Below are 20,784 nucleotides of genomic sequence, written 5' to 3'. Positions count from 1 at the left end.
ACACGAACAGGGACGGATTCAAGTTGCACCAGTGGCCCAAAGATGCGAAAGTGGCAAGAAATTGGACGTTTGTTCCGCACACTTTACCGACGAAAGCTATGCTACGACAGAGATGGCAAGAATGTGTGGATATCCTGCGACACTCAAAGCAGATGCATTTCCAACGATAAAGTCAAAGAAATCTGCCGCCAGACCCCCATTGAATCTGCCGGAGTGTGTGAGCAATTCAGGGACAAAGGACCTCGGTAGCACGGCAAGCAATGGCGGCAGTTTGTTCCCGCAGACGAGCGAGCTAAACCCCCTGGATGTCTTGGCTCACACCGTCCCTTATGCCACCGAAGGTGATCAAGAGAAGAATATCGACCCTAGCTTCCCTGGCCTGCTGACATGAGGGTATGTCTACAGAATATATTAATTGATGAAAATTGGGCTGTCTGCACTCTCAAAGTGCATGTTGTTGCCAAATGTATTTCATATGCTGTAAACCTAGTTCATAGTTGTTAGTTTCCTTTAATGCCAAACAAACACATACCAATCGTTGGTTAGAAGGCGATCGCCGAATTCGTCCTCGCTTTCTCCCGTGTCGCTGGCTGTCGTGTCGTTTTCGTCGGTTTCGCTTGCATACGGTTCAAACAGATATGGCTCAATAGCTTCAGTTTCTTCTTCAATTTCGTTTTCGCTACCTGCCTCCATACTACAACCATCCGTTTCAATACATGCGTAATCTGTTGAATCGCTTAAGCCGCTGAAATCCGAGTCTGAATCCGAGCTAATGTCGCTATATCTTGCTGTTCTTTCCGCCATGTTTGTTTGTATTGGCATCACTATGTGACGTCACAGGAAAATGGACGGGTGTTCATAACGATGGTTAAAATCAGGCACTTTGAAGCTTTTTTTAGGGATATTGCATGATGGGTAAATTTTGAAAAAAACTTAGAAAAATATAATAAGCCACTGGGAACTGATTTTTAATGGTTTTAACCATTCTGAAATTGTGATAATGTTCCCCTTTAAACGAATAATTATTAAGCCTAAACCCCGTTTCAGCCACACTAAACTATCGTTTAAGGTCCCCCTCCTCTGACAATTTTTGTGAATTTCTTGACTCTCCGTCTCTTAGCTTTGTATGGACTCATTGATCGTTTACAAACTGAGTTCGGAGAGGAAGTGACGCCAGAAAAACCGCGCCCCACACAGGAAGTGACATCAGACAGACCGTGCCACAGCCAGCTTCATAAAAAAGTGGTTTTGTAACTCGGAGCTAACCACTGGAAATATGAAAGCGAGTCATCCAGACATGCCCGTGTTTCTCCTTCCGTCTGTACAGACGCTTGTGGAAATCACACATGAATACCTTAAGAGAAAGCGATTGCAGCTATTTGGGATACAACACTTCTCAGACGGCAAGAGAACTTTCCAATGTCCAGGTCAGCTGTGATTCTACCAGGGACCGGTTTAATGCAGGCATTATTTTCACGGAACGGCCTTCCACTTGTAGCAGATAAATACATCAAAAATAAATGCATGAAAAAATACAACTCACCTTAACACTAAATTAGTGGGAGCTCTGGGCTTGTTTCTTTGCGATAAGATGGCCTCCGGCAGGTTGATGGCTACAATCCTTTAGATACAATCTGGCACATTTACATTTTATAAGTTCATTATCCCATGTAACAAAGGTATAACAAATATAGCAAACGGTGACTTCCGATCAGGAGTTCTGTTATACGTATATGCACAAGCTTATTCGTGTATCTAATGGAACAGGTGAATGTTAAGTCGGAATAAATGCAGTTGTTTCAAAATGATTTGATGTTACTGTGCGGCCGGTAGAAAATGCGTCACGGACCGGTGGTGGTACCTGAAGCGGTGGTTTGGGACCATTGCAGGGGTCGGCAACCTTTATCAGTCAAAGAGCCATTTTGACCAGTTTCACAAATTAAAGAAAACAATGGGAGCCACAAAAATCTTTTGAAATGTAAAATGAAATAACACTGCATACAAAGGTTTTTTTTGCTTTGTGCTATGTACAAACCAGGTGTCTCAGACACGCGGCCCACACCTTATTATGAAAATAGAATGTCAGTATGGCCCGCGGGTTTTATATGAATGGCGCTTGACAGCGTCATGCTTGTCAACCCTCCCGATTTTTCCGGCAGACTACGAATTTCAGGGCAACTATTCTCTCAAACATGCCGTGATGGTACAGCATTTAGCGCCCACTACAACCAACGTGCCGGTCCAACCACACGTTGTGTGGGGCTTCTGCTTGTTCACGTACGTGACAGCAAGGCATACTTGGTCAACAACCACACAGGTTACACTGACGGTGGTGGTATAGAAAACTTTAACACTCTTACTAATAATGCGCCACACTGTGAACCCACACCAAACAAGAATGACAAACACATTCGGGGAGAACATCTGCACCGTAACACAACATAAACACAACAGAACAAATACCCAGAATCCCATGCAGCCCTAACTCTTCAGGGCTATATTATACACCCCCGCTACCAAACCCCGCCCACCTCAACCGACGCACGGGGGGCGGGGGTTGGTGGTTCCCGGTGGTGTATAATATAGCCTGGAAGAGTCAGGGCTGCATGGGATTCTGGGTATTTGTTCTGTTGGGTTTATGTTGTGTTAAGTTGCAGATGTTCTCCCGAAATGTGTTTGTCATTCCTGTTTGGTTTTGGTTCAAAGTGTGGCGCATTAGTAGTAAGAGTGTTAAAGTTGTTTTATATGGCCACCGTCAGTGTAACCTGTGTGGCTGTTGAGCAAATATGCGTTGCTGTCACTTACGTGTGCAAGCAGGAGATGCATAAAACAAAAGGCTGGGCTGGCACGCTGTTGGTACAGATTGTAGAGGATGCAAAATGTCGTACCATCATGGCACGCCCTTATTATTATTGTAAGGGTGAAAATCGAAGACTATTAAACCTGGAAGTGTTCTGCGAGAGGCTCTGAAATCCGGAAGTCTCCCGGGAAAAGCGGGGGTCGGCAAGTATGCAGCTGAGCCGCATCAGAGTGATCAAAGAGCCGCATGCGGCTCCGGAACCGTGGGTTGCCGACCCCTGCCCTAATGGGACTCTTGGTCTGAGAACTGTGAACGAGAACTTGTATAGTGAATAGTGATTTTACACCCTGCTGAGGAGAACATCTTTCTCCAAACGAAGAAGGGCATTTAATCAATCACAACTAGACTCTTCAGGTAGTCTTAGAAGATGTTTCGTCTCTCATCCAAGCAGGCTTCATCAGTTCATGCTCATAGACTTAGATTGGTCAGATCTAGTCAATGGACTACATTTCATGCTCATGGCGTAGATTTGTCAGATCTAGATCAGGGACTAGATCTGACCAATCTAAGTTAATGACGTGCCCAGTTATATAGTGATTTTACACCCTGCTGAGGAGAACAACTTTCTCCAAACGAAGAAGGGCATTTAATCAATCACAACTAGACTCTTCAGTTAGTCTTAGAAGACGTTTCGTCCCTCATCCGAGCAGGCTTCATCAGTTCATGCTCATAGACTTAAATTGGTCAGATCTAGTCTATGGACTACAGTTCATGCTCATGGCGTAGATTTGTCAGATCTAAATCAAGGACTAGATCTGACCAATCTAAGTTAATGAGATCGATCAGATTTTTCCGAAGACTATATCTGACCAATATAAGTCAATGAGCATGAACAAAACGTCAGTGGTTCTTAACCTGGGTTCGATCGAACCCTAGGGGTTCGGTGAGTGGGGCTCAGGGGTTAGACGGAAGTCAAGACACACCCGACTCACCGTGTAAATAAAAACTTTTCCATATCGGCGTATTACGGATACGGCAACAGCAGAAGTCACACTGATTCGCAGGTGTGTAATTTGTTGTGAGTTTATGCACTGTGTTGGTTTTGTTCTTTGAACAAGGTGATGTTCATGCACGGTTTATTTTGTGCACCAGTAATAAAACATGGTAACACTTTAGTATGGGGAACATATTCACCATTAATTAGTTGCTTATTAACATGCAAATTAGTAACATATTGGCTCTTAACTAGTCATTATTTAGTACTTATTAATGCCTTATTCGACATGGCCTTATTATAATCCTAACCCTCTAACCCTAACCCTAACCAAATAACTCTAAATTAAAGGGGAACATTATCACAATTTCAGAATGGTTAAAACCATTAAAAATCAGTTTCCAGTGGCTTATTATATTTTTCGAAGTTTTTTTCAAAATTTTACCCGTCACGCAATATCCCTAAAAAAAGCTTCAAAGTGCCTGATTTTAACCATCGTTATAAACACCCGTCCATTTTCCTGTGACGTCACATAGTGAATACAAACAAACATGGCGGAAAGAACAGCAAGATATAGCGACATTAGCTCGGATTCAGACTCGGATTTCAGCGGCTTAAGCGATTCAACAGATTACGAATGTATTGAAACGGATGGTTGTAGTGTGGAGGAAGGTAGCGAAAACGAAATTGAAGAAGAAACTGAAGCTATTGAGCCATATCGGTTTGAACCGTATGCAAGCGAAACCGACGAAAACAACACGACAGCCAGCGACACGGGAGAAAGCGAGGACGAATTCGGCGATCGCCTTCTAACCAACGATTGGTATGTGTTTGTTTGGCATTAAAGGAAACTAACAACTATGAACTAGGTTTACAGCATATGAAACACATTTGGCAACAACATGCACTTTGAGAGTGCAGACAGCCCAATTTTCATCAATTAATATATTCTGTAGACATACCCTCATCCGCGCTCTTTTCCTGAAAGCTGATCTGTCCGGTTTTGGAGTTGATGTCAGCAGGCCAGGGAAGCTAGGGTCGATATTCTTCTCTTGATCATCTTCGGTGGCATAAGGGACGGTGTGAGCCAAGACATCCAGGGGGTTTAGCTCGCTCGTCTGCGGGAACAAACTGCCGCCATTGCTTGCCGTGCTACCGAGGGCCTTTGTCCCTGAATTGCTCACACACTCCGGCAGATTCAATGGGGGTCTGGCGGCAGATTTCTTTGACTTTATCGTTGGAAATGCATCTGCTTTGAGTGTCGCAGGATATCCACACATTCTTGCCATCTCTGTCGTAGCATAGCTTTCGTCGGTAAAGTGTGCGGAACAAAGGTCCAATTTCTTGCCACTTTTGCATCTTTGGGCCACTGGTGCAACTTGAATCCGTCCCTGTTCGTGTTGTTACACCCTCCGACAACACACCGACGAGGCATGATGTCTCCAAGGTACGGAAAACAGTCGAAAAAACGGAAAATAACAGAGCTGATTTGACTCGGTGTTTGAGAAAATGGCGGATTGCTTCCCGATGTGACATCATGACGTCATCGCTCCGAGAGCGAATATTAGAAAGGCGTTTAATTCGCCAAAATTCACCCATTTAGAGTTCGGAAATCGGTTAAAAAAATATATGGTCTTTTTTTCTGCAACATCAAGGTATATATTGACGCTTACATAGGTCTGGTGATAATGTTCTCCTTTAAGTCTTTGTTACTTATAATATGTTCCCCCAGTGTCCAAAAAACTCTAAATGAAGTCTTTGTTACTTAGAATATGTTCCCCATACTAAAGTGTTACCAAAAACATATAACTTTGTCTTGAATTTGAAAAAAAAAATATATACATATATTTTTCACTAAAGAAGGGTTAGGTGAATGCGCATATGAAATTGGTGAGGTTCGGTACCTCCAACAAGGTTAAGAACCATTGTCTTAGACATACTGAACAGTCTAGTTTCGATCAAACCAATGCCCTAATAATCACCTAATATGTTCCAAGCTTAGATAACAAGGGCAGCTTTAAATTAGAATAATGAACGATGTGCATGGATGAAAATTCTTTCTTTGGTTTTTTAATATAGTTCAGTTTTATTAATAGACACTTTAACGAATCGTTTAATAAAAACATTTTTTTTTAAACTAAAATACATATATTTTGAAACACTGCCATCAAATAGGGAAAGGAAGTGGGTGATTTTTGCCCCACGGGCAGCTCAGCAATGCACGTCAAACTACTTCCAGGTGACCTCGGTGTATCAAATGGATTCGCTAAAATTACGTTTCCTCACGTGTTACCCTTTTTTTTTTTTACTTTAAAAATATTCATCAATTTTTTAGCGTTTCAAATGGAAAAACAAACGATACAGGAATTAAATTCACTCTGTAAGCAAGCATTTAAAACTGGATGAAACTGTGTAGTTCAGGGGTCGGCAACCTTTACCAGTCAAAGAGCCATTTTGACCAGTTTCACAAATTAAAGAAAACAATGGGAGCCACAAAATTATTTTGAAATTTAAAATGAAATAACACTGCATACAAAGTTTTTTTTTTGCTTTGTGCTATGTATAAACCAAGGGTCTCAGACACGCGGCCCGCACCTTAATATGAAAATTGAATGTTAGTGCGACCCGCGGGTTTTATATGAATGGCGCGTGACAGCGTCATACTTGTCAACCCTCCCGATTTTTCCGGCAGACTATGATTGTCAAGGCAACTGTTCTCTCGAACTTGCCGTGATGGTACAGCATTTAGCGCCCACACGTTGTATGGGGCTTCTGCTTGCACACGTAAGTGACAGCAAGGCATACTTGGTCAACAACCACACAGGTTACACTGACGGTGGCTGTATAAAAAACTTTAACACTCTTACTAATAATGCGCCACACTGTGAACCCACATCAAACAAGAATGACAAACACATTTCGGGAGAACATCCGCACCGTAATACAACATAAACACAACAGAACAAATACCCAGAATCCCATGCAGCCCTAACTCTTCACCTCAACCGACGCACAGAGGGGGGGTTGATGTGTGAGGGAGCAGGGTTGGGGTGGGGGCGGGGTTTGGTCGTAGCAGGGGTGTATAATGTAGCCCGGAAGAGTCAAGGCTGCATGGGATTCTGGGTATTTGTTCTGTTGTGTTTATGTTGTGTTAAGGTGCAGATGTTCTCCCGGAATGTGTTTGTCATTCTTGTTTGGTTTTGGTTCAAAGTGTGGCGCATTATTAGTAAGAGTGTTAAAGTTGTTTTAAATGTCCACCGTCAGTGTAACCTGTGTGGCTTTTGACCAAGTATGCCTTGCTGTCACTTACGTGTGCAAGTAGAAGATGCATATAACAAGAGGCTGGGTTGGCACGCTGTTTATACAGATTGTAGAGGGCGCTAAATGCTGTACCATCATGGCACGCCCTTATTATTAATGTAAGGGTGAAAATCGGAGAATATTAATCCCGGGAGTTTTCTGCAAGAGGCACTGAAATCCGGAAGTCTCCCGGGAAAATCGGGCGGGGTGCGGGGGGTCGGCAAGTATGCTGCTGAGCCGCATCAGACTGATCAAAGAGCCGCATGCGGCTCCGGAGCCGCGGGTTGCCGACCCCTGGTGTAGTTGAACAAAATCACATAAGAAAAAATGAACAGGCCAAAACTAATCGGAAACAAGCAGCAAACGTGATGTCATCAATACTTCCAAAATAGGTATGTTACAGTATTTTTTTATTTCCTCAGTGTCTTTATACAGGGTATATTCATACACTTTCTGTTGACTACTTCCACATTCTCACCACATACTAACAAGTGCTTTGAAGAAAACAGTTTGGGAAAAAGAAAAAGCAAAAAATCATGCACCTTGATAGTGTTTGTTGGCCGGTAAAAAACGGGAATGTTAAAGGTGTCAGTGATGTTTCAGGAACGTGTCAGAGGCCTTGATTCCGAGTGATTTCAGGTCCCCACTTTCTTCACATCATGCCTTATATGTCAGCTTTACATTGTGGAGAAAGCAACAGAAAACCATACACGGCAGGCAAGCATCTCAACATCAAGGCTCCTAAGTTCATGAGTCCACAGAGGAAAGGCAGGCGTTCTCCACTAATTTACAAATCCCAACTGACTACTAAACATAGTCTCCCGAGATATCACTGTATAGCCGCGTTTGTGTGGAAAAGACGAGATATTTGTGACAGCGAAGTTTGTCCAACACTTATGGGATAATTCAGGGCCATGTGAGAGTTAGAAGTGCGCCCAGGTTGTTCCCCTGTCGGCTGGACCACTGGGAAAGAGATACGGAGAGTGACAGGCAAGATTGGTTCGAGGGGCCGAGAGGGAGGCGATGATGAGATAGGACCTTCCCTGTACTGCATGAATGGCAACCGATCCTGAGATAGCAGGAGTCTGATACAAAAAACACACCACAAAAGGCACTTTATAAAATGACAGTGCTTCTGTTCTAAGGAAATTCAAGTTGAGAGTAAGAGTCAGAGGGCTTCTTCCCAGAAACATTCTCTTCAGTGTGAGACTAAAGCAAGAGATGATATTTTTGAGATTCTTGAAACAATCATTAAAAGTACCGCGAGTGTGCCTCTCACGACCGCCTTGATTCATCCCCAGGCAGCTTGGGGTCCAGCACGGTGAGAGAACAACTTAAAAACATTACCCCTACAAATATGCCCATGAAAGGTATAAAGCCAGAATACAGTTGCAGTGGAATTCCAAGACTGTGTCCACTCCTGACATGTCCCCGGTAGGTAGAGCCTGGGTAATGTTTCCTGGCTGCGACCCGGGCTTTTCCAAGGGCCACCTATTCAAGACCCTCCTCTCTTGAACCCCTGGCACAGCCCCAAAGACCCCACGCGCCCCCCCCCCCCCCCGCCCCGGCCCCTCATCTCCTCTCAGTCATCGTCGCCTCCTCCGTAAAGGTCAGCCAGCTTCTTGAAGCGAGGGCCCCAGTCATTGAGGTAGTCATAGTCCTGGTCCCCTGAGCTGGTGGAGTTGAGTGAGCTGACTGAACCGGCGGTCGAACCGTTGCCCTCGTAGTCGAACACCAGCAGGGAGTCATACGGGGGAGCTGTGGGGTCATTGTCTGCTGCCCGAAGACCCTGGAGACACGGAAAGACAGTCAGAGATTCACTGAGATATGATTATTCTTATCTGTTCAATCACCCTGATATACCTCTAACATTTGAACCGGTACCTGTACTCACATGTACCAATTTTCGATACTTTTGTGTATTCATGTGTTAATACACGTTATGCAATTAAAAATAAAACATTTTTCTTTAAATTGAACACTGAGCTAATTATAATAACTGTGCTGTCCAGTTGTGATATCTTGTCTCATTTGCAAGTATTATATAGTAGACTTTGCATGCAGTTGCAATTCCAAGACGTTAGATGGCAGTGGTGTATAGGCTAAGGTTTGTTGGTGTAGTCAGGAAGTAGATTTTGCCAATGAGCTAAAAGTCTTGTCTTTTGTTGCACCCTAAATCGTGTTTAAATTAAATATAAATAAATAAAGTATTGTAATTATTACACACTGGCTGTTTGATTGTAACTTGCATTTAAGTTGTAGTTTCAAAATTTGGAGGTACAGAAATCATCATGTAAAATCATTAATGTTAATTGGTATTAAAGGCCTACTGAAATGCGATTTTCTTATTTAAACGGGGATAGCAGGTCCATTCTATGTGTCATACTTGATCATTTCGCGATATTGCCATATTTTTGCTGAAAGGATTTAGTAGACAACTTCGACGATAAAGTTCGCAACTTTTGGTCGCTGATAAAAAAGCCTTGCCTGTACCGGAAGTAGCAGACTATATGCGCGTGACGTCACAGGTTGTGGAGCTCCTCACATCTGCACATTGTTTACAATCATGGCCACCAGCAGCGAGAGCGATTCGGACCGAGAAAGCGACGATTTCCCCATTAATTTGAGCGAGGATGAAAGATTTGTGGATGAGGAAAGTGAGAGTGAAGGACTAGAGGGCAGTGGGAGCGATTCAAATAGGGAAGATGCTGCGAGAGGCGGGTGGGACCTGATATTCAGCTGGGAATGACTAAAACAGTAAATAAACACAAGACATATATATACTCTATTAGCCACAACACAACCAGGCTTATATTTAATATGCCACAAATTAATCCCGCATAACAAACACCTCCCCCCCTCCCGTCCATGTAACCCGCCAATACAACTCAAACACCTGCACAACACACTCAATCCCACAGCCCAAAGTACCGTTCACCTCCCCAAAGTTCATACAACACATATATTTCCCCAAAGTCCCCAAAGTTACGTACGTGACATGCACATAGCGGCACGCACGTACGGGCAAGCGATCAAATGTTTGGAAGCCGCAGCTGCATGCGTACTCACGGTACCGCGTCTGCGCATCCAACTCAAAGTCCTCCTGGTAAAAGTCTCTGTTGTCCCAGTTCTCCACAGGCCAATGGTAAAGCTTGACTGTCATCTTTCGGGAATGTAAACAATGAAACACCGGCTGTGTTTGTGTTGCTGCAGTCGCCCGCAATACACCACTTCCCACCTACAGCTTTCTTCTTTGCTGTCTCCATTGTTCATTGAACAAATTGAAAAAGATTCACCAACACAGATGTCCAGAATACTGTGGAATTTTGCGATGAAAACAGACGACCTAATAGCTGGCCACCATGCTGTCCCAAAATGTCCTCTACAATCCGTGACGTCACGTGCCGGCGTCACCATACCGAGACGTTTTCAGCAGGATATTTTGCGCGAAATTTAAAATTGCACTTTAGTAAGCTAACCCGGCCGTATTGGCATGTGTTGCAATGTTAAGATTTCATCATTGATATATAAACTATCAGACTGCGTGGTCGGTAGTAGTGGGTTTCAGTAGGCCTTTAATAATAATAATAATAATAATAATGAATTACATTTGTAACGCACTTTACATTTGTTAAAATCTCAAAGTGCTACAAAATATTTAAAACAATTAAAAATAAATAAAATAAAATAAAATGAATAAAAAAATTAAAAAAAGAGAAAGTTAGAATATATAATAGAAAAATAAAATAGAAATGAAATCATGACACACACAAGATAAACATTAGATAAAACGGAAACATAGATAAAAATAGAAATAAAAGCATGAAAGCACTGGATAAAACAGATAGGCAAGTTGGGTTTTTAGTCCCTTCTTAAAACGGTCGACTGACTGTGGTGCTCTAAGATGGTCGGGGAGAGCGTTCCAGAGTTCGGATGCGGTCGAGCAGAAAGCCCGGCGGCCCATTGGTTGTAAGTTTGTCCTGATGGGTTTGAGGAGGTTGGTGTTTGAGGAGCTGAGGTTGCGGGTAGGGGGTTGAGGGGAAACTAGGTCCTTGAGGTAGGAGGAGGCGTTGCCGTAGATGCATTGGTGTGTTAGCAGGTTAATCTTGAATTGAGTCCGGGATGCAATAGGGAGCCAGTGGAGTGATTTGAGGATATTAGGGGTGTGCAAACCACGGCTCGTGGGTCAAATGTGGGCACCGTGTGTTCAATTTCTGGCCTGCGAGACGGCACGAGTTCAATAAAAAAGTGTGGTGGAGTGGTGTATTGCTATCATGTATAAATAGCCGGTCATCTAATTGCTGCATTTTGGTCACCATCTGGTGCCCAATGAAAGTAACCCTTCCATTTATTGTAATGTCAGCAAGATGTAGCACAATATTTACTTATATGACCCAATCCAGACAACCTTCCCTAGTCACGGTGCAGACAAAAAATGTATCAACCAGCACAAAAATTCAACACGCATGGTCACACATAACACAACCTGCTCATTGAACATTGTGGATATTACTAAAAAACGTGCAATCAACATAAGAAATCCAAATGGCACCCAAGGGATGATGGGAAAATACAAAACACTCTCTCTACGCGTATCCATGTACGGCGCATTATGGCTGCTCCATATTTCTGATTGATTAAAAAAACCTTAAGGAGGTTGTCACGGAAGTAAACATACTCTTAAATAACCAACTATAATAAATATTAAATATATATCCATTACATTATTATAACAATATGTACTCATATGTATGTATATACATTTATGTAGTTACGTTGCATGCAGTCCGCTTTCGGAATTCAGCCAAGTTTTTGAGCCCAATGCATATACCCTAGTCAAAAAGTTTGGAAACCTCTAATGTATATGGTGTAAATTAACATTGAGCTAGCAAGTGGAGCCTTACTTTTAAACATGTTTTATCAGGCATACTTGCTTTGTTGGCATCAAAAATTGCAACATTTTCAAGAGGCAGTCCGGTTGAGTCCGCTATGAATGCGGCTGTTTGCCCAGTCTACCATTTTTCTCATCATGTTGACGTATTATCCATAATTCGGATGACTCACATTAATAAATCCTCTAAAGGCCTTAGTGGCCACATGCGTGGACAGCACTTTTTAGCTCTTATTTCCAAAATTGTGTACACTACTGAATTTGGGGTCTTATGCCGACATATGGACACTTATACTGCTATCTGGTGGTGTCAGAAGAGTATAACATACAATGGAATTTGGAAAAAAAAAGTGTAAAAACAAAAATTAGCATGTCACTACCAATGAAGTATACGTTTGTGTACTTATGGACTAAGTACATCATATCAAAAGATGATTTTTAGTTTTTATTCTAATTAGGGTCTAATAAGTCCAAATAGCAAAGAGAAATAAAAAAAAGCATGTAAACAAACAGCTTGGGCCTTAAGAGGTAAATGTAAATTTTTTTGCAACCTACCAGCATGCATGGTATGTTGTTGTTTAGTTGAAGCAAAAGTTGTAAGATGTTCATGATGAGTTCTCCAAATACCTGCGTTCTGATAAACACATCCGACTTTCCACTGTTCGCATACTTTTTACATATGTGTTAAAAATGATGTGCTCCTGCTGTGCCATATCATAAAGTTGGTGTGTTTTCAATTCAACCCTGGGTTCAATTTTTACGCATCTCCTAAATCTTGCGAACAGTGGGGTATGATAATTTCACGAGATTTCCTTTAGTATTTTCTAATTTTTCACAACTTCTAGAGGTCCATGAATGGCAACTTGCCTTGTGTTCAATGGTAATCTGTGATGTGTTTTTTTTAATGTGTGTATCTAAACTGCTAGAAATATTTTTGATTTTCTGAGGATCTAAAGACCCATCTCATGGTTACTGAACAAAACACAGTTCAATGCCAGATTCTCCAGTTTTTTTCAATCAAATTATATCCAATATCTAATTCTACTGCACGTACAACACTTAAGACCTTCAGTATATCAGTATGTGGAACTAAATTATGGAATGGATTAAGCAAAGCAATCAAACAATGTACTAATATGATCCACTTCAAGAAACTCTTCAAACTTAAAGTGTTTACAAAGTACAAAGAAGAAGAACCATGATGAACATTCTGAATTTATTTAATTCATCCATTCTTTCACTCTCAAAATAATCTTACTTATCTCATCATATGAAATATAACTTACTTCACCAATTATTATTTATTTATTTATTTTTATTGTGATTACTTATGGAGTATATTGTGAATAAATTGAGAACAGGAAGTGAACTAAAGTTTTGGCAACTGTTATGTAAAAGAAAAGGGGTAGGATTAAATAAGCTCTGCTTCTTCCTACTCCTTTTCGAACATGTTGAAAAGAGAAACTGGAAATTGTGATGTATCATGTTGTATGCTTGCATGTTCGAAATAAACTCAAACTCAAACTGTTTGCTGATAACCATTAGCATGTAACCAGTAGGGACGAGTACTGAAACTTGATTCCATAGTGGAAACGGTAGCAACCAGAACAAAAACAAAGAAGCTTAATTAATACAGACTCAGCCATCTGCAACAAATGCTTGAAGGTGATATTGTTGATATGCCTGTCAAGAGGAGACACATGCAGATGTACTTTGTACTTAACTTGAATAGTCAAAAGGGACCCCATTGGGTTCTAATTTCATTTCAAAAGCACAAAAATAATGGCACTCTGACAAAGCTTAACCTATTGTTACTATAACAATCTACAAGGTTAATATAGCTGGCTTCTCTTTCTTTCCCTCTATGTATCTGCTTTCTGTTGTATTTCAAGTTATCATTACATATATGTATTGTTGCATTTGAACAACTGTATTGTTGATAATAGAGGCAATTATTGGTATTATTCATTATCAATAGTGCTATTTCTATTGGTATTTGTATTGCTCCATTTGTAGTGTAATAATGTTCATTATCATTTATTTCACTAACTGCTATCCTATTAGCTGATGTTTTTATGTTGTTGTTGTTATTGTTGTGTTTGCTGTTGTTGTTGTTTTTGTCTCTGTCTTATCCTCTTCTTGTCCCCTGCAATTTCCTCTGTCTTCCTTTTTTCTCTTTCTAAACGCTCTTTAACAACTCCTCAACTAATGTTTATATACTTGAATATTGTAAGACATGGGAAAATCCAGAAAAGGTCTAGTGGGATAAATCGTACTCGTGTATCACCGATCATTTCTGGTTTATAAACAAAAAAAGCAATAGATAAAACGTGCAAGTACTGCATGCGTTGTCAGTCATACATCATGGATGAAGTCTCCTATATCTCCAGGGTGGGGCAGACTGGGTCTGACAGGATACTGTGACTCCGGGATGACAGGCCTCTCATCCACCCTGCGTACTCCCGTTGGTTTATTGATGATGTGGTCCAAGGACTCGGGTTGCTGGAGCTGGCTCAGGTCATAGTCCTGGGGAAAAGACCATAAAGGAAAGTCTGTCTCATGTATCACCCTTCATTGACATCTCTATCTTACAGCCACCATGTTACTAATTGCATTCACTGTCTTCCAATGTAAACAATGATCATGGTCACCATGGCCAAATTCATTGGGATTTCAGAAACCAAATATTTTTGTTTGCATGCCAGATTAGGATGTCCCCTTATAGGGCGAATAATGGCTGTCAAGCTAACTGACATAAATATGAGTTAATAATATTTTCCTTTAAAGGTGCCTTTTTTTTTTTGGCGTGACCGTCGGTTTACACCGTGGTAGTGTTGTCCCGGTACCAAAATTATTTTGATTCTTTTCGGTACTTTTTGATACTTTTCTAAATAAAGGGGACCACAAAAAATTGTATTATTGCCTTTATTTTAACAAAAAAATCTTACGGCAAATTAAACATATGGTTTTTTTTTTTCCATTTTATTTTTATTGGCATCCAGCATCAGACATTCCTGTCCATTACATCATATTCACATAAATCATATATCTATTGTCTGCCCTAAATGTCAAAAATATTTTTGTTTCTATCCCACCCCCCCCCCCAAAAAAAGAAAGAAAAAACAAAAAAACAAAGTAATATCTACAAATACATCGATTAAATAAACAGAAAAAAAGAAAATAAATAATAATACATTAATAATAATAATAATCAGAAATAAAATAAAATATAAACAGATACTGTAATATATATATATACACACATACACATATATAAATATATTTTTACATATATACATATACACATATAGGGAGTAATAAACATATGTTTCTTATTGCAAGTTTGTCCTTAAATAAAATAGTGAACATACAAGACAACTTGTCTTTTAGTAGTAAGTAAACAAACAAACAAAAGGCTCCTAATTTAGCTGCTGACATATGCAGTAACATATTGTGTCATTTATCATTCTATTATTTTGTCAACATTATTAAGGACAAGTGGTAGAAAATTAATTATTAATCTACTTGTTCATTTACTGTTATTATCTGCTTACTTTCTCTTTTAACATGTTCTATCTACACTTCTGTTAAAATGTAATAATCACTTATTCTTCTGTTGTTTGGATGCTTTACATTAGTTTTGGATGATGCCACAAATTTGGGTATCAATCCAATACCAAGTCGTCATATTCAAAGTCCTCATGTGTCCATGGACATATTTCCCGAGTTCATAAACATAATATACATTTTAGAAGATGTTGTGATGCCAAATAATATTGACGTAATCATAGTAGTATCGACTAGATACGAAGGCTGCAAATCTTTGGGTGTCCCACGATTCGATTCAATATCGATTCTTGGGGTCACGATTCGATTATAAATCGATTTTTTCGATTCAACGCGATTCTCGATTCAAAAACTATATTTTTCCGATTAAAAACAATTCTCTATTCATTCAATACATAGGATTTCAGCAGGATCTACCCCAGTCTGCTGACATGCAAGCAGAGTAGTAGATTTTTGTAAAAAGCTTTTTATAATTGTAAAGGACAATGTTTTATCAACTGATTGCAATAATGTAAATTTGTTTTAACTATTAAATGAACCAAAAATATGACTTATTTTATCTTTGTGAAAATATTAGACACAGTGTGTTGTCAAGCTTATGAGATGGGATGCCACTGTGACACTATTGTTCTTTTTTTAAATTTGTTTTTAATAAATGTCTAATGATAATGTCAATGAGGAATTTTTAATCACTGCTGTGTTGAAATTGTTACTAATATTGATACTGTTGTTGATAATATTCATTTTTGTTTCACTACATTTGGTTTGTTCTGGGTCGTGTTTGTGTCTCCTCTCAATTGCTCTGTTTATTGCAGTTCTGAGTGTTGCTAGGCCGGGTTTGGTTTTGGAATTGGATTGCATTGTTATGGTATGGATTTGTATTATTTTGTTGGATTGATTAATACAAAAAAAATAAATAAAAAATACAAAATTAAAATTAAAATCGATTTTTGAAAAATGAGAATCGATACTGAATTGTACAATGTGAGAATCGCGATTTGAATTCGAATCGATTTTTTCCCACACCCCTACTAGATACGCTCCTGTACTTGGTATCATTACAGTGGATGTTAGGAGGTGGGGGGGTAGGGAGTAGCGGGGGGTGTATATTGTAGCGTCCTGGAAGAGTTAATGCTGCAAGGGGTTCTGGGTATTTGTTCTGTTGTGTTTATGTTGTGTTACGGTGCGGATGTTCTCCCGAAATGTGTTTGTCATTCTTGTTTGGTGTGGGTTCACAGTGTGGCACATATTTGTAACAGTGTTAAAGTTGTCTATACGGCCACCCTCAGTGTGACCAGTATGGCTGTTGACCAAGTATGCTTTGCAATCATTTGTGTGTGTGAAAAGCCGTAGATAATATGTGATTGGACCGGCACGCAAAGGCAGTGCCTTTAAGGTTTATTGGCGCTCTGTACTTCTCCCTACGTCCGTGTACCACTCCGTACAGCGGCGTTTTAAAAAGTCATGAATTTTACTTTTAGAATCCGATACCGATCATTTACGATATTACATTTTAAAGCATTTATCGGCCGATAATATCGGTAGTCCGATATTATCGGACATCTCTATTTTTTAACTATTCTTGAAAATCATAAATCGATTTAGAAAAAAAATCACGATTCGGATGTGAATGGAACTTTTTGAGCACCCCAAGTAAGCATATGTGAGAGAGTATGTTTTCTTGTGTGAGAGATAGCACGTGTCCTCAAAAAGAGTGTTTGTGTCCGTTTTGTGTTGAGCTGTTTAAAAAAGCATAACATTTGAAATACCAACATTTGCATAAAACACTAATTATCCAGTCCTATGTTGATAGTAAAAAAAACAACTTCAATCTGCAATTACTTCTGATTAATTACGAGTTAACTTTGGACAAAATGCAAATAATGGCAATTAATTTGTACACTTCTATGTTTAATACCACCTGTCTCACACTGCCATTCTGGTTATTTCACCATGTACATATTGTATGTTTATTTTGTACATATCATTGTAGTGCTACTGGTACTTTTGTTTATTGTACTGTTCATTTTTTTATATTGCTTGTTCTTTATCCATCCATCCATTTTCTACCGCTTGTCCCTCTCGGGGGTTGCTGGAGCCTATCCCAGCTGCATTCGGGCGGAAGGCGGAGTACACCCTGGACTAGGGTTGTACGGTATACCGGTATTAGTATAGTACCACGATACTAATGAATCATATTCGGTACTATACTGCCTCTGAAAAGTACCGGTCCCGCAACCCCCCGTTCCACCGTCGTCGTCACATCGTTACATTGCTGGTTTACGAGCAGAGGAGCATGTTCGGCAGCGCACAATCACTGAGTACTTACAAGCAGACACAGTGTGTAGACAGAAAAGGGAGAACGGACTCATTTTGGCTTTAAAAAGTTATAACACTTAAACGCCCTCAGGAAGAGATGCTTTAAGACATGGCTAGCTAGCTAGCGGCTAAAGTCCATCCCCGGTCTGCAGTGTTTTAGCTACTTGTAAATCACTAATCCAGGTCTCCATGACGACAAATAAAGTACGTTTCTTATAAGTATCATCCCTGCAGGACGAGGAATAGCTAAACATTTTTCACTACACACCGTAGCTTACCGGCGTCAAAATGTAAACAAACGCCATTGGTGGATCTACACCTAACATCCACTGTAATGATACCAAGTACAATAGCGTATTTAGTTGATAATACTATGATTACGTCGATATTTTTTGGCATCACAACATCTTCTTTCGTTTTTTTAAAATTCATATTATGTTTATAAACTCAGGAAATATGTCCCTGGACACATGAGGACTTTGAATATGACCAATGTATGATCCTGTAACTACTTGGTATCGGATCGATGCCCACATTTGTGGTATCATCCAAACTAATATAAACTATCATGCAACAGAAGAATACGTGATTACCGTGTTTCCTTGAATTGCCGCCGGGTCAAACTCGTTTCGCAAAATAATTAGCGCATGCTTATTAGCATTACCGCCGGGTCAGAATTACCGCTGGGTCAAACTCGTTTCGCAAAATAATTAGCAAATGCCTGGAATTTCTGCCGGGTCAAACTCGTCACGTCAAGAGTGACACTTGTCATCATTTTCAAAATGGAGGAGGCTGATTTCAATAATTTAAAATCGCATAAAGGGAAGACGATAAAGAGCTATTCAGTAGGATTTAAGGTCCAAGCTATTGAATATACTAAAAAGAACAGCAAGCAGCTATGTTTTATTAATACACCGTAGCTGCGTGTGTCAAATATGAGTCATTAAACGACTCCCGCCTCCTGGTGGTAGAGGGCGCTAGTGATCCTTCTTGCGACTACTCGGCTGCAGAAGAAGTGACAACAAGCAGCAACAGTTAGCAGCGATCGTTTATTTTTTCCTCTCGCTTGCACTTTTAACATGGAGGATTACATATCTAAAATAAAACAGTTTTCTAAACTGGACTTTCAATCAAAGCAGGAGGTAATAATTAAAGGAAGATCTTCATCGAGACAGAGAGACTTTTAAAACTGAAAAAAGATAAGGAAGACTTCTATAAACAAGTTATCGATGCTTTTGTTCAGAAGGAGCTGCGCATGGACTTCATTTATAAGTAAAGGTAAGACCATAATAACGTTTTTTTTAATTAATAGTGCTTTTCATGATGGTATCCTTACATCATACTCAAATTTATAAGCGCAGGCCTAAATTTACCGCATGCCTTTGGTAAGCGCCGGAGTGAGAAGAGGTTTTAAATTAATTACCGCCCCGGCGCTAATTCAAGGAAATACGGTATTACATTTTAACAGAAGTGTAGATAGACCATGTTAAAAGAGAAAGTAAGCAGATATTAACAGTAAATGAACAAATAGATTTATAATGAATTTTCTACCACTTGTCCTTAATAATTTTGACAAAATAATAGAATGGAAAATGACAATATATCGTCAGCAGCTAAATTAGGAGCCTTTGTTTGTTTACTTACTACTAAAAGACATATTTTGTTGTATGTTCACTATTTTATTTAAGGACAAACTTGCAATAATAAACATATGTTTAATGTACCGTAAGATTTTTTGTTAAAATAAAGCCAATAATGCCATTTTTATTTAGAAAAGTACCGAAAAGTATCAAAATAATTTTGGTACTTGTACCGATACCAACATATTGGCATCGGGACAACACTACTCTTGACAATTCGCCAGCTCGCTTACTCTATTATCCTTTCTTTATTTCAAATGACTGTATATATATGAAGACCAACGGTAACACCCAAATTTCCCCCTGGGGATTAATAACATATGATTCTGATTATGATTCTGATGTATTGTAAATGATTGACAGCCCTACCTATAACCAATGGATTTGATCATAACATCTAAGGACTAGAAAGAAGTGTGCATTGCTCCGAATTAACAGCAAACTTTTGGAAAAGGCAACTTCCAAACAATGAGAGAGAATTTGGCTTGAACATTTGTTTTAAGGTACACAAAACAGCAAACATTGCTTGACACTGCCACACACCCACACTCACCCTCCAAACAGAAAACATTGGTTTGGTATTCATATGCTAATCACTCTGAAGTGCTTGCCAATTAATATTAATAGGAGGTTTTTGTGAGGCTGAATTCAGTCATTTGTCAGCTCACATACCCACACGGTATGTCGCACGTAGAGTCGTTTTATGGAATCATTTGTTGCATTTTGCAGCTGCTGAATCCTCACACAGGCGTCTAATAAACAGACGCCATTATGTCGTTATTAGCTTTAAAAGCTGTGCGGAGGAGGCGGAAAACAATACAAGTGAATGCTCGTGTAGATCAGTGTTTAAGGTTAAAGACACTATAATGTTTACGTAAAAGTATTGGGACAGCTGACATTTGCAGCCATAGTTCTTGTATACGAGTGCTAAAAGTACAGTCGTGCTCATAAGTTTACATACCCTGGGAGAATTTATGATTTCTTGGCCATTCTTCAGAGAATATGAATGATAACACAAAAACCTTTCTTCCACTCATGCTTAATGGTTGTGTGAAGCTATTTATTGGCAAACAACTGTGTTTACTCTTTTTAAATCAAAATGACACAAGAAAGTACCCAAATGACCCTGATCAAAAGTTGACATACCCCAGTGACTTTGATCCGATAACATGCACAAAAGTTGACACAAACAGGTTTGAATGGCTAATCAAGTTTCCAATCCTCACCTGTGACCTGTTTGTTTGTAATTTATGTGTGTGTATAAAAGGTCAGT

At 39.8% G+C, this 20,784-nt stretch overlaps 1 protein-coding gene across 3 annotated transcripts in view; it reads right to left on the bottom strand.

The window, feature by feature from the left end:
* Positions 1 to 8,669: 8,669 nt before the first annotated feature.
* The window catches only part of cdh4 (cadherin 4, type 1, R-cadherin (retinal)), a 651,213-nt gene continuing 639,098 nt past the window's right edge, over positions 8,670 to 20,784 (bottom strand). For all 3 annotated transcript variants that reach the window (XM_061923832.2, XM_061923834.2, XM_061923835.2), the window contains 2 exons: positions 14,347 to 14,511; positions 8,670 to 8,883 (listed from right to left, as the gene is read on the bottom strand). In XM_061923832.2, coding sequence (XP_061779816.2) covers positions 8,677 to 8,883; positions 14,347 to 14,511 — 372 coding nt within the window. In that variant the 3' untranslated portion in view covers positions 8,670 to 8,676. The remainder of the gene's footprint in view (positions 8,884 to 14,346; positions 14,512 to 20,784) is intronic.

This window comes from Nerophis lumbriciformis, linkage group LG28, assembly GCF_033978685.3.
Source record: "Nerophis lumbriciformis linkage group LG28, RoL_Nlum_v2.1, whole genome shotgun sequence".
Lineage (NCBI taxonomy): Eukaryota > Metazoa > Chordata > Actinopteri > Syngnathiformes > Syngnathidae > Nerophis > Nerophis lumbriciformis.
Note: the sequence above shows the minus strand (reverse complement) of the source record. Positions and strands in the feature narration are given on the sequence as shown.